Source organism: Streptopelia decaocto (genome assembly GCF_964273445.1).
Source record: "Streptopelia decaocto genome assembly, chromosome: 13".
In the NCBI taxonomy this organism is placed as follows: domain Eukaryota; kingdom Metazoa; phylum Chordata; class Aves; order Columbiformes; family Columbidae; genus Streptopelia; species Streptopelia decaocto.
The window spans coordinates 11,746,252-11,758,704 of record NC_138668.1 but is presented as its reverse complement, the minus strand read 5'-3'; the positions used below and the strand labels follow the sequence as shown (position 1 = coordinate 11,758,704).

At 37.0% G+C, this 12,453-nt stretch overlaps 1 protein-coding gene across 17 annotated transcripts in view; it reads left to right on the top strand.

Annotated features, from left to right (window-relative positions):
- The window catches only part of RBFOX1 (RNA binding fox-1 homolog 1), a 652,484-nt gene that overhangs the window by 568,432 nt on the left and 71,599 nt on the right, over positions 1–12,453 (top strand). For all 17 annotated transcript variants that reach the window (XM_082064137.1, XM_082064134.1, XM_082064127.1 and 14 more), the window contains one exon: positions 4,258–4,311. In XM_082064137.1, the coding sequence (XP_081920263.1) occupies positions 4,258–4,311 (54 nt within the window). The remainder of the gene's footprint in view (positions 1–4,257; positions 4,312–12,453) is intronic.

Sequence of the window (12,453 nt, the reverse complement as noted above, 5' to 3'; positions counted from 1 at the left end):
TGTTACATATCAGCACATTTGGTGCTGAAGGAAGGAAATGCTGGAAATAGAGATGAGAGGTTTTTAGGAATCTAGTTTTAGCCAAGGTTCTCCTCTGTGTCCTGCACTGCAGGACTACCTAGGTCATACGTTATCATTTTCATCAGAATGATGAAAGTCTGCTATTAAGTGTTTCCCACTTTAAGTGTTTTGTGCCTGTCGTTTTCCATCCCATTCCAAGTGGACTAGGTCTCACCAAAACTATAAAACGTCCTGTTTAGTGCATAAAGATTAGTGTTTATGTTTGTGATCCATACATCCAAGGTGGTGTATGCAGGATTTTCTTTGTGTGCATTTGATGGGTATCTACCAAGGCAAACTCTGGTTGTAGTTCATACATATATTTTTTTTTAACTTTTTTTAAATGTCTGAGATCCCCTGAAGTAAACACACAAGGAGAATCACAATGTTATTGCATAAACATTACAAGTGACAAGGAATGAAATGTAGATGTGCAAGGTGCTTTGTTTAGTTTAATCAGTGCTTCTATTATCAGTCATCCTGACATTGTATGGTTCTAGTTCTTTATCATTTTGTCAGGAATTAACCGGTACTATAGTTGATTATTAAAAACTATTGTTGTCTTAAGTAAAGGTCTCATCTTTTAAATAAAATATAAGGCTAGTTTTCCTGTGTTCTTCTATGAGCGTATTAACATTTGCAAGATGCTTCTGACACAGGTAGCCAGAAACTTTGTTTGCACAGTCCTGTCTTTTCAGAACCACTTCTTTTTTAATGTGTGGCTTTATTTTTCAAAGAGTATGTGGTGACTGACAGTTGTCCAAAATGTAGTTGGGGCACATGTATTGTATGAAGACATCAGGGACTAGTACTTGTTGTAATTTAAAAATAAGACATACTCTGTTTTGTCTTTCATTCCTGAATACTCCTGGTTGTTTTGATAACAGGGCTGCTTGTAAATATGATTGCAAAAGCCAGTAGATTGTAAAGCACAAAAACCTAGAGTTTTTAAAGATCTATGCCACTTCACTCAAATAAGTGGTTTGCTTTTGTGTCCTAGATGGTTTTTGAGTATACTTATTTCCCAGAATGAGCAGTTAATATAATAAATGTTCAGTTGCTAGAAGAGCTTTTCTGTGTTTGTTATCAGATAGGATGACTTTGATGGCTCAACTCATGTGCTGTGGAGATAGAACTGCCTTTTCTTTGCAAATAAATGCAGTGGTAGCGTTTAGACTTGTTGGCAAAAATATTTCAGAGACATTTTAAGTGTCCCAACCTATCCTGTTCACAGCTGTACCTTCTTTGGATACCCACATTGCAATCAAGATGTTTTAGGGAATAGAGAATTACGTGCATGTAGATTCAGAGAACCGCAGCATAACACAGATCAGTTTATACTTGTGGTGCTTTGAATTTGAGCCTTCTGCTGATCTAAACTTAGATTCAAAATCACAGCTGGTGACTATTGCCACAGTTAAATTTCCTCCCACTCCCCTTTCCTCCCATCTCTGTGTGCAAACCGGAGGGACGCAAATGGTGTCACAGGGCTGCTTTCCCTCCACAGCGTTCCCCAGCCATGGACCTATGGAGTGCAAATAACCCTCTCTGCCTTGCTGAACCCCGCTTTCTGACAACGCTTGCTACACTGTGCAGTGTGACTATTTCCTTCCCTTTAGCATGCCTAACGTGCATTTCTTTAAGTGACTGTATCGGCTGAGGTTTTGGGGCAGACAGAGGGGTTGTTTGTTTCCTTCTTTGGTTTTTAAGTTTTGAGCTTTTGTAGTTTCAACGTGAGGAGAAGTATTGTGACAGTAAGAAAAATGCTCAAAACGACACCCACTGCAGTGAATTTGCCTCCTCCAGCTGCTGCAGTAGGGTTACTTGGCAGCTGCTCGCTCGGATACATCAACTCCTACCACACTTGATTAACCCACACAGCCATGGGCCAGCACAGTGCTAGCTGACAAGATAAAGTTAAATTTAATTACTGTTATTTTCACGACGAATGAAGTATTTCCTCTATAAGCTTCAAAAAAGTTAGGTGAGACAGCCGTCACTGTGAGAGAGGTAAGGAACTGAAAGATGAGAGTGGCTTTCAGCTGTGAAGAGCAATCTGTGTCTTCCAAGATTTTTTCTTGCCCTCAGACAAATTGTGGCACTGTTAGTGTAACTTAGAAGCGGAGAAGTGTCTGTCAGCTTCTTTGACAGCAAAAGCTGACAGATCTGAAATTCAGTCCAGTCTTTCATTTTGGATGGTGTTCATCAGTGGTCTTTTGGGGAAGTACAGCATTTGAAATACTAAATATTCCCCAAGCTATAAAAAGATTTTTTTTTTTTCCATGAAAGTTTCAAAATTTGGGTGATTTTTTTATCACACAAAATTTAACTGAGTATTTATTATACCACAACATTCATAAATATAATTCCGTAGTATATAAAATTGAAGGGACAGGTAAAAATCTTGTGATATTTTCAGGAGGAGAGTCATTTTAGCCCTTCTTGGTTGGCCATTTTTCAGCTTCCATAATTGTCTTTTAGGTACGTATAGCAACTGCAATTACTTCTGCAGAGCAGATTGGAGGTAGTTCTGCTCTTTACTCTGTTTGAACTTATTAATGAGTTGCATTTCTGAAACACCCCTCACCTCTGTTATTCAACAGTTAATTACTGGTAAATAGTTACTGTGCATCAGATAGAGATAGCAGAATTTTTCAAAGGGTAGGAATAGTTTTATTTTGTGTTATTACTGCGATTTTTGTATTGCACTTTTTCAGTCTCAGAATGTGTTATGGTTTCATGGTGTTCTGCTGTTCTTTTGCATTACATAACATGGCCAAGGCAGAAACAAGCCTCAATACAGTTTGCGTTTAAATTCTAATCTTGGTGGTTCTGATTTTGAAAAGCCTTGTCCCCTGATTGTATTTTGTTTTTAGCAGCATAGTTATAGGATCTATTTAAAGTACCATAGTTCTTGAATTTAAAAGATACTGTTCCTCAGGTTTTTTTCTTTCTTCCCAAATGGTGGTTCCCACTCATCTGATTCAAATGTGCTTTTGGAAAACCCCTAATTATTCACTCCCAATAGTTCAACTAATTGCTCAAACACTTTAAAAAAAAAAAAAAAAAGGTGTGAGTGGGCAGATGTTCTGAGGAGTTTGGAGTGAACTGAGAGAAGATCCACCTGTGGCTGAGCAAAACAGAATGGAAATCAGACCTTTACCACAGCTGAGAACGCTCATGAGTTTGCCAGTTTTTCCCTTCAGCGCTGCTGTCCCCAGTGTCACCCGTGCTCCGATCGCAGGCCCTGCTGCTGCAGCGAGCTCTGCGCTCCCGCCCGCGTGTGCATCCCACACCGGCTGTAAGGACGGGACAGCAATTACTTGGAGTTTGGCCAGAGCACGCGATACAGAATGTTGGTTCTGTGCTTTGGTTTGTGCCAGCTGGGGGAGGACAGTAATCATTTAAGACAAAGGCAGGGGCTGCGTTTGTACTGCTTAAGAGCTGTGCAGAATGTGGCTGCAGCGTTTTCTTACATGGCAGCTACCGTAGAGCAATATGCTAACAGCACTTATCAGCGGCACGTGTGGGCAGCACAGTCACTTCTGGTGCGTGTAATCGTCCTGTTTCCATGCAGACAGGCTGATGTACAAATGCAAATGGCAGAAAAGTCTCTGGCGTTTGACTGGGATCCCACAGTGCTCAAATCTCTTTCATGTCACAATAGACATTTCCATGCAGTGTCTACACTTTCATTTTTCCCAGAGCAGAGTCAAAATGCTCAGATTGATTGCCTTGTAACCTACACTAGCACGTGCTTATCAGAAACATTTATGTCCAGCAAAGGAATTGTTTTGGCCTCTCTGGCTTGTAACCAGAGAGCTAAATGAATGAAAAAGAGCTGATCTATTGTGGTACCACATGATACCAGGATACCTGAACTAGTTCCAACTTTATTCCATAACTTAAAGGAGTAAGTCTCTGGCAACTGTGCTTTTGCAGTCAAGGTAATTCACCTGATAATTTACTCTGATACTACATGTCCAAAGAATGCCTTGTTTCATTACTTATTTCCATACTTCAGCATCTCAAATTAAAGATCAGTAATCTAAGATGACTATACAGCTTTTGTTAAAATGACCTTTTTTGAAGCTATTTTTTCTATATACCTCTATATATTAAAAAAAAAAAATCATTATTATTATTATTCTCACTAATTGCAATATTAACTCAGTTATGTTTTTATGTTTGCTGCAGGCTGGAAATTAAATCCAGTTGTTGGTGCAGTTTATAGTCCAGAATTCTATGCAGGTAAGGATTATGCTATAGTGGTCCATGCAATATTTTATTTTAATAGTCTTTAAAACATGCAAAAGTACAGCATATATGTTTGGTGTGAGTTTTGGTTTCTTTGTTTGAATCACGTGATCTGCATGTCATTTACAGATTTGCGAAGCAGGATTTTAACAGCTACCTGGGTGCAGTAGAGTTTATATAGAAGATATATTAATACCTTTTTATTGGAAAGTAGATGATATAACATGAAAAGTACTATAATATCCTGGTCTTATATAAGATTTCATTTCTATTTTATTTCTGTTTTATTTTATATTTTGGTACAGTCACTTTCCTCCAGAATTTATTTAAGCCTGGAGCACAACAACAACAAAAATGTTTATCTATGCAGATGTGTTTCATACATATACATAGACACACATAAGTAAAGAATATGCGTGTCCGTAATTTTTTTCTTGAACATTTTTCTTTAAATTTTACATTTTTCAGTTTCTTAAAATTTCTGTATTTGTAATCTATATTCTCTCTTTACTCTTCACTGAGGTTGATTTCTGATCCTGGTTACAATTAGGGCTTAGTATAGTCTTTTCCTACTTGAACTCCGTGTAGAAAGTTTCTAAATGTGATTTAGCAACAGTATTAAAAACAAACATAGTTGTACTCCAAACCCCAGTTGATTTCAGAGGAATTTTAATTCCATCCATAACCATAACCACTAGTGAGTCTGAAAAAAACATGTATTAGAGGCTAATAATTTACATCTAAGACAGAAATAATCACTATAATCCCAAATGTTTCTAATAGGTAATAAAGTCACCTTCCTTTCTTAAGTTCACCATCGTATGAATCTTCCATGACTTTCATGGGAAACTGGGAGTTCTTTAGTTTTCCATTTCAATCTGTTTTTCAGTTGTCTGTGGATGTGTATTCTGGATACAGATACCTAATCATGTTTAAAAAAAAAAAATCCACTGTCACACACTTAGGTAATTGAAAATAAAGATGTAGTTGTAAAATAGTTTCTTTACAGCAAGTACAGGACAGATTTTAGGAAGCATTTTTTGCAGGTGGTGGTTAGGCAGGGGAAAAGGTTGCCCAGAGAAGCTGTGGGATCTCCATTTGTAGAGATATTCAGGCTTCCACCAGACAAAGCTGGAAAACTTTTGTTAGTTCAAGGGACTTCAAGAGAGAAAAATTGTTAAATAGGACTACTTTTACAAACAGATAAAACAAGACAAAAACGCTCCAGTTAGGGTATTGTGTTGTAAGAGTGGCACAGGATAATAAAACTACTAACTTGGCATTCATGGAATTGCAGTATTTAGTGTAGGCAGGATTTATTTCCTTCCTTGATGTATGCCTATATTGAACAGGAATTTAACATTGATCTCGTTTGAGTAGTTAGTGAACCAACCCTGAACCTGCATAAATTAGAAAGTCAGAGTTATTAGTCATTTTATATAAATGACTTTGTGTTAATGACAAATAAAATAATATTCCCATAGTACAGTAATCAATTTTCTAATACATACGCAGAATTAACAATCTGACTTATAATTGTCTCATGAAGTAGGGCATGAAGAGTTCACATAGTTTGTAAATTAAAATCAATATTTTCAATCTCTCCTGAAGGTAATTTTCCTAATTTACTGGACTTTTCCCTAACATTTATTTTGTCTTTTAATTATAAAATGGCAGGTTATTGATTTTTTTTGTATAACCTCCTAAAGTCCCAAGTGCATTTTTATTGCCAACACAAGGGAGGTGTTTGCCCTTCTTAATGAGAATCTTTAATTACCATTAGAAGAGTATTAATTTAATTTTATGAATTATGACATGCACTCCACCATACCTATGCAGAAAGCTTTATCAAGATCCTTCGTGTGTTTCAGATATTTTTCTGTTTATACATGTAAGCAAGCTTTGTGGGTTTTTTTAATTTAAATACCTATCAAATGCATATTTTCTGTATTGACTATAAGATAATTTTTTCTCAGACATTTAAACTTTCTTTTAAGCAATTGAGAGGTCTGTGCAGATCTTTTAAAGCTGTTAGAAAATGAAACAGTGAAAGAGCAATGCAGTTCTTGCATACCATAATATAACACTGTGACATCTTTTTGTTTGTGTCCACCCCCACCACCTTACTTGGAGAAGCAGCAGCTTCACTTTGGAAGATGATACAATTAGAAATGCAATTTTTAAGACAGTCGCACTTCTGCCCATTTGGTTTAATTACTGTCTCCAGCACTGTCATGCTAAAATTGTACCAACTCTTTCATAGTCAGTGCAAGAAGTTCCTTTAGCTTCTAATAAATGATGAAAAATTTGGCCACTTCTGAAATAAAGATGATACATTTGCAGAGAAACTGTTGATTTAAAGTACCTTTAATCTTCATAAATAAGTAAAAAACCAGAAGGTTATACAAAGCTGTCAGGGTGGCACTGATGAATGGCAAATTCACCCGTTTCTCAATTGCCGGTGAAGACACATGCCGCAAGGCTTAACCGTATTGTACATCATATCTGCCAACTCATTTCTGTGATTAAATATTCCATCAGTGCGGGCTATAGGGCGGTAAAGCTTAACAAGATTCATAAGATGCACCACTTGAATACACATAACTCACTTCCTTGGATAGAGAGCACCCCGCATGCAAAAGAAAATTAGAGTTGAGTTAAATTACTCCATAAGACAAGATCAATAGAGAAAGGAAAAGATCCCCTAATGCAATGCAAATCTAAGATATAGTTATGTCCTGACAACTTGAAGCAGGCAATTAAAGTCAAATAGGGAGGAACGCAATGTAAATCAGCCCTAAAACCTTGAAGATAATGGTAAACACTAGGACCAGTGACATGATTGTGATAGCTCTGCTCTTTTTCCTGAGTGTACACTTCTGTAAAAGAAAATCTTTATTGAGGAAATGCATGACAGCTAAAAATGGAGACTATAAGATACATAGCAGACGCACAACAGACACTACATAAGTAAAGTATTAGGTTGGGACTGAAAAATACTATCTATTTGCCAAACACTATAGATTTTTCTTCCTGAGTAGCCATTCTAAGATGTTTTTCTGGCTTTGAAATGCGTGTGCTGTAATAAATTAGAATGCTCCAAAAATACGACTGTTTAGGTCATGTGGTAGCATGAACGTGGGTTTCCAGTGACACGTTTGTGGGGTACGATTTGAAGACTGCTTTCATCATGCTGAGGTCTTGCAAGTGTCCCAAACCGCTGCTGGCAGTGGCCGTGCTGGTGAGCTGGCTGGCGGGAACACCTCCTGCCCTTCCCACAGCTCCGCTGGGACGTCCTAAAATGACGTCTCGTAGAAAACAAAAGGACGGTGATTTTTTTTCATTTATCATTTTCAGTATTTCACAGAATCCCACTCTTCTACATACCATAAGTGATAGGTATTTTTTTAAATTGATTTATGTCCACATCATCTCCTTCTAGTAAACAAAAGGGGATGCTTTTCCTCCTTATGAGAAAGAAATGTTTAATCAAGTTAAGATTTCCACTTCAGCTTATCTTTTCCAGGAAACTATCAAGTTCTTACACAGGTCCTAATGAGGAAATATTGTAAGCACTGTGTGATCCATCTCACAAAGCCTTCATGTAAACTGGGACAAACTTTTCAATTATTTGTTTATCCATGCACTTTTAAATCCATCTCATAGGGACCCAGAATTATGCTATGTTAAGCTAGAGCCTGTTATCTTCCCCCATACACATCTGCGGCTGGCAAAACACAGATTTGCAGTTTGGTTTCTTCACTAGGAGTATTCTATTCTGGTACTTTCTTACCATAAGCTGTTACATTCTCTGTTTCTGTAGTCTGTTATAGTATTATTTTTACCTGCTTATTTGTTTTTATGTATTTTCTATTTTATCTGTAACACCTAGCCTTCCTTTCAGTGTTGGACAGTCTGAAACCAAAGTTCCACTCTCAGTTATTGCAGATCTTTCTCTTTTTTCTCGTTTGCTTTTTGAATGATAAATTTTTGAGCAATCTCTTAGACTCTCCTTAGTGGAGTAGTAGGATATTATTGCACCTGTGTTACTACAACAGATCAGTCCTTTAAAGCAGATAGCTTGAGGCACAGTAAGGGGATTTTAAAAGACTTTGTCCTTTTAAGTGGCAGAAAATATATTTTAGGATGCGTATGTGTTGAAGAGGCTTCTTTTTGACAATTCCAGTATGCAAGGTGGGGGAAAAGATGTTACAGAAATCACCTGGAAATCTAGTGAACCTTCTTTCAGAAAACAGTTGAATTCACAGTGTCCTGCATGAGAAAATATTCTTGTCTGGTCATAACCAACAAACAATATTTCAATAACGTCAAAAATTAGATCGGCACTGGAAAAGTCTTAAGACTAGTGAAGAAGAGTCAGTAGAACAAGGCACGGAGCACAGCTCAATGACAAGTAATAGAGATTCGTTCTCCTTTTATCTAAGCGACTAACGATGTATTCTTGATTGTGAGCAGTCATTAAGTGCTAGAAGTTTTTCAGAAGCTAATTTCAAGAGTCATCCTATGTAGCTGAGTAGTTGTACTCACTTCATAAATAACCTTAACCCTGTGAGGACTATTTGTAGGCACCCAGTTTCCTGGGCAGTTAGATGTTACACTCCAACCGGGCTTGGAAAATTTTCCCCATCATTTAAAATGAAAAAAAAAAAAAAAGGGAAAGAGCTTGTGCTTTAGACTGTTTTATCTGCCTTCAGAAGAGAATATTTAGATGCCTGGGGCTTTTTAGCATGCTGTAAAATTGGAAGCTAGCAGTATCCTCCAAGAAGCAGATTTTGTAACAATCTTCCTTTCACAAGTTTGTTTTTAACTTTGAAATATGATGTTATATATAATTAAGAAATGAAAAAATACTATGGTACAGTATATATAAATATGCACTTCAGAGGAACCCAGGGGGAGAGAGGATTCCTGTATGTTTGCTGACACTAATTCTCTTTGTCCGTGTCTTAAAGCATCTATTTCTGGAGCATAAGAGCACCTGGGATTCATTTAATCTTTCTAGTGTTTCTCTTTGAATTTAAATGACTCTTGCATAAGCTCAGCAAATACCCTAGAAACACTTCTCAGGGAAGGTGGTTGAAGTTTGTGAAGCTGAATTATATGCTTGCACAGCAATTCTAATCCTAGGGTAAAAGTTCACTGTACCATATCCATAAAGCACAATTTTGGGGAAAATTGTCTGTCATTATATAGATTATTTCTTTTTATAATTTGATTGCATATGCTTAGATTTGAACCAAGCAGATTTTTGCAAAGAAACATATTCTCACCCTTGTTAGCTAAACAGTTTAAGTAATTCTCAAAATACAGAAAAATTAAATAATTATTGTTTATTATCCCATCTGTCAGTTATATAGATGCTCCTTTTCAAAGCATAAAACAAAGCTGCAACTGTTGTTTCAAAAATCATAATGTTAAAGTACTGTCATACAAATGATGACATCCTAATTAGATTAACACCAGTGATGACAGTTAATGCATTTCTAAAACTTCTGTGGAGCTGTTACAAGCCATTACAGTGGAAATACTGGTTTATGAAAAATTAATAAAGCCAATAGAAAAATGGAATTCAACATCTGTACCAGCTATTTACTCAAAAAAATCTTCCAGAATTAATTATGCCTTATGCCACATTATAATGAGTTTTTCATTAAAATGTATACCGTCATGGAAACTGAACAAGGATTATTCAAAGAATAATGCCAATGACTGTTATTTTTTGAAAGATTAATTTAGTTAATTTGTTATACATTTAAATCTGGAGCAAGGTTAATCGACCTATATTTATCATTGTATCGAAGTCTGCACTTTTTAAAGAGAAAATCACAGATACTGTCACTATTACCCTCTTAAAGCTGTTTCTTCTATTTGGATGGGTTTTTTTTTAATAACACAGTATACACTTAGGCTTTGATACTGTTCCTGTGTGATCTCTAAAAGAAATTCCATACTCTTGATTATTTCGTGGTTAATCTTGAGCTGTAGATAGAGCTTTATACCAGAAGATAGAGAACGGTTAAGAAGGGAGTTCCTGCTTCTTCAGTGTAAAAGTTCAGGAATTTTGACCACAATCTGGTATAGAGGAATTATTTGATACTGGATTATGATGAATTTGTGCACAGATAGAATCTGGAAAAACAGAAACTGTGTATTTGCTGGAAGTTGGAGTTCCTTTACAACAGGGGAAGGGGCGTGTTTTGGGGGGGGGGAGGCGGGTCTTGGATCTTTTTGCTTGTTGATAGAGTATTGCTGAGATGTAGGTCTAGAGTTTTCTGCAAATGAGCCTGAATTAATTACTACTGAGATATCCCACTTGAACTAGTCTTAGGTGACTACACAGCAAAACCAGACCACCCCTGTCTTACTACTCAGCATTGATTGATTTAGAGATTTTAAGTGTAAGTTAGTGCTGCATCCCCTCTGTGGTACAGTAGCAGCAGTTTATGCTGTTCTCCAGTGACAGGTCAGATATCTGATGCTGAAGTTTTTTCTAGAAGTCATATCTGTAGTTACTGTAGATGGAAATCCTCTGAGATGATAAAACATTGCCAACAAGTTGGTAGAGCTTGCATGGATGAGAAGCACAAAGTTGAGGCAGGGAGGAAAGGTGTGGAATTGTTACATTAGCTGTTCTGGGGTGGAAAAAATGTGTAGAAATGAAATAATATACAGAAGAACAGAAAAAGCCTATTTAAATAGGTATTTTAAAGAAGGAAATAGAGCCAATGAATGGCAAAAGTTCTCTAGCCTTTGTTCCTCCTGTATGCCCTGCTTGTTTTTTTACAAAGAAGTGAGATGCCTTTACTTGTTCTAAGGTCCTAACTTAAAAACCTGCTATTCCTTTTGAACTGCTGGGTAATGAAGTTCCTCAATGGTAGTTCTGCTTGGTACCACTTATGAAAATTTCTTGATTTCCTTAAGTAAACTTGCTCCTCTTATGATGTCGGACCCAAAGATAAAGCAATGTGTGTGAGCTAGGCTTGGAATGATAAATTCCTGTGTGTAAGCCTGAATTCTACTTCGACACATGTTCTGTGAGCTGGTGGGTGAATACAGGACCAAGTATAATCATAATTAAACATGTGATTATGGTTGCAACTTAATTGAGTACCTTATTCCAGCACAGAGCACCATGTGTGTTAAAAGTATGTTTTAGTTAGGTCATGGGAGGGAAATACACTGACAATTATTAAATATGTGGAGGCTGCTTTGAGCAAAAGATTGGAAGCTAGGAGAATACCTGTGAGAAGAATAAAATTCTTACTGTCTCCTTGTACTTTACCTTATGTGGACACTTTTGATGATTTTGAAAATTTTATGCTTTCAATTCCATCCAACATGTCAAAATCCCACCCAACTTCCTTTTTGAAGCAGGACTAACACCAGTGCTAGATCAGGTGAGCAATGCCTTTGTATACATCTATGAAGACAGAGATTTATCATCTTCTTTGGATAACCTTTTCCAGTGCTGCATTGCCCTCTTAGTGAAAAGCCTTTTTCTAATGTCCAACCTAAACCCTCCCCAGCTACAGCTAGGTGGTGGCCATTGACCTTTTGTGTTATCAGCTGCTACCATTCCAATGAGATTTTGGCTCCACCATCTTTGTAACTTCCCTTCAAGTAGAGAAAGCTATTAGATTGCCTTTTAACTTCTTTGTGAGAGCGATCAAGTTCCCTCAGCCTCTCTTCACAGGACAGAAGCTCTAGACGCCTGCCCATCTTGATTTCACTCTAACACATCCTCTCCAGTTCCTCCACCTTTCAGCTGAACTGGAGTAGCAGTAGGTTTAAAAACTGGATGCAGTATTTCAGGTGCAGTCTTGCTGGCACCAAGCGTGTGTATGTTGAGGGAATAACAACAGCTCTTGATCTGCTGGCCATGTTTCTCCTAAGTTCAACTACTCTGCAGTTTGCCTTGTTTGTTTAAATGTTACTTTAATAAAACAAATGAAAGTGTTGTGATCAGGCAAGAGCTGTGCTGTCCTTTCTTTGTTATTACATTGCTTCTAACTTCTTGTATGCTGTTCAAATGTTTTTGATCAGCTTTTAAAGGGATAAAAAGAAATTTAGGTACTGTGTTTTATTTGTGAAGAGGATCTTCTGAGGAAGAATAAT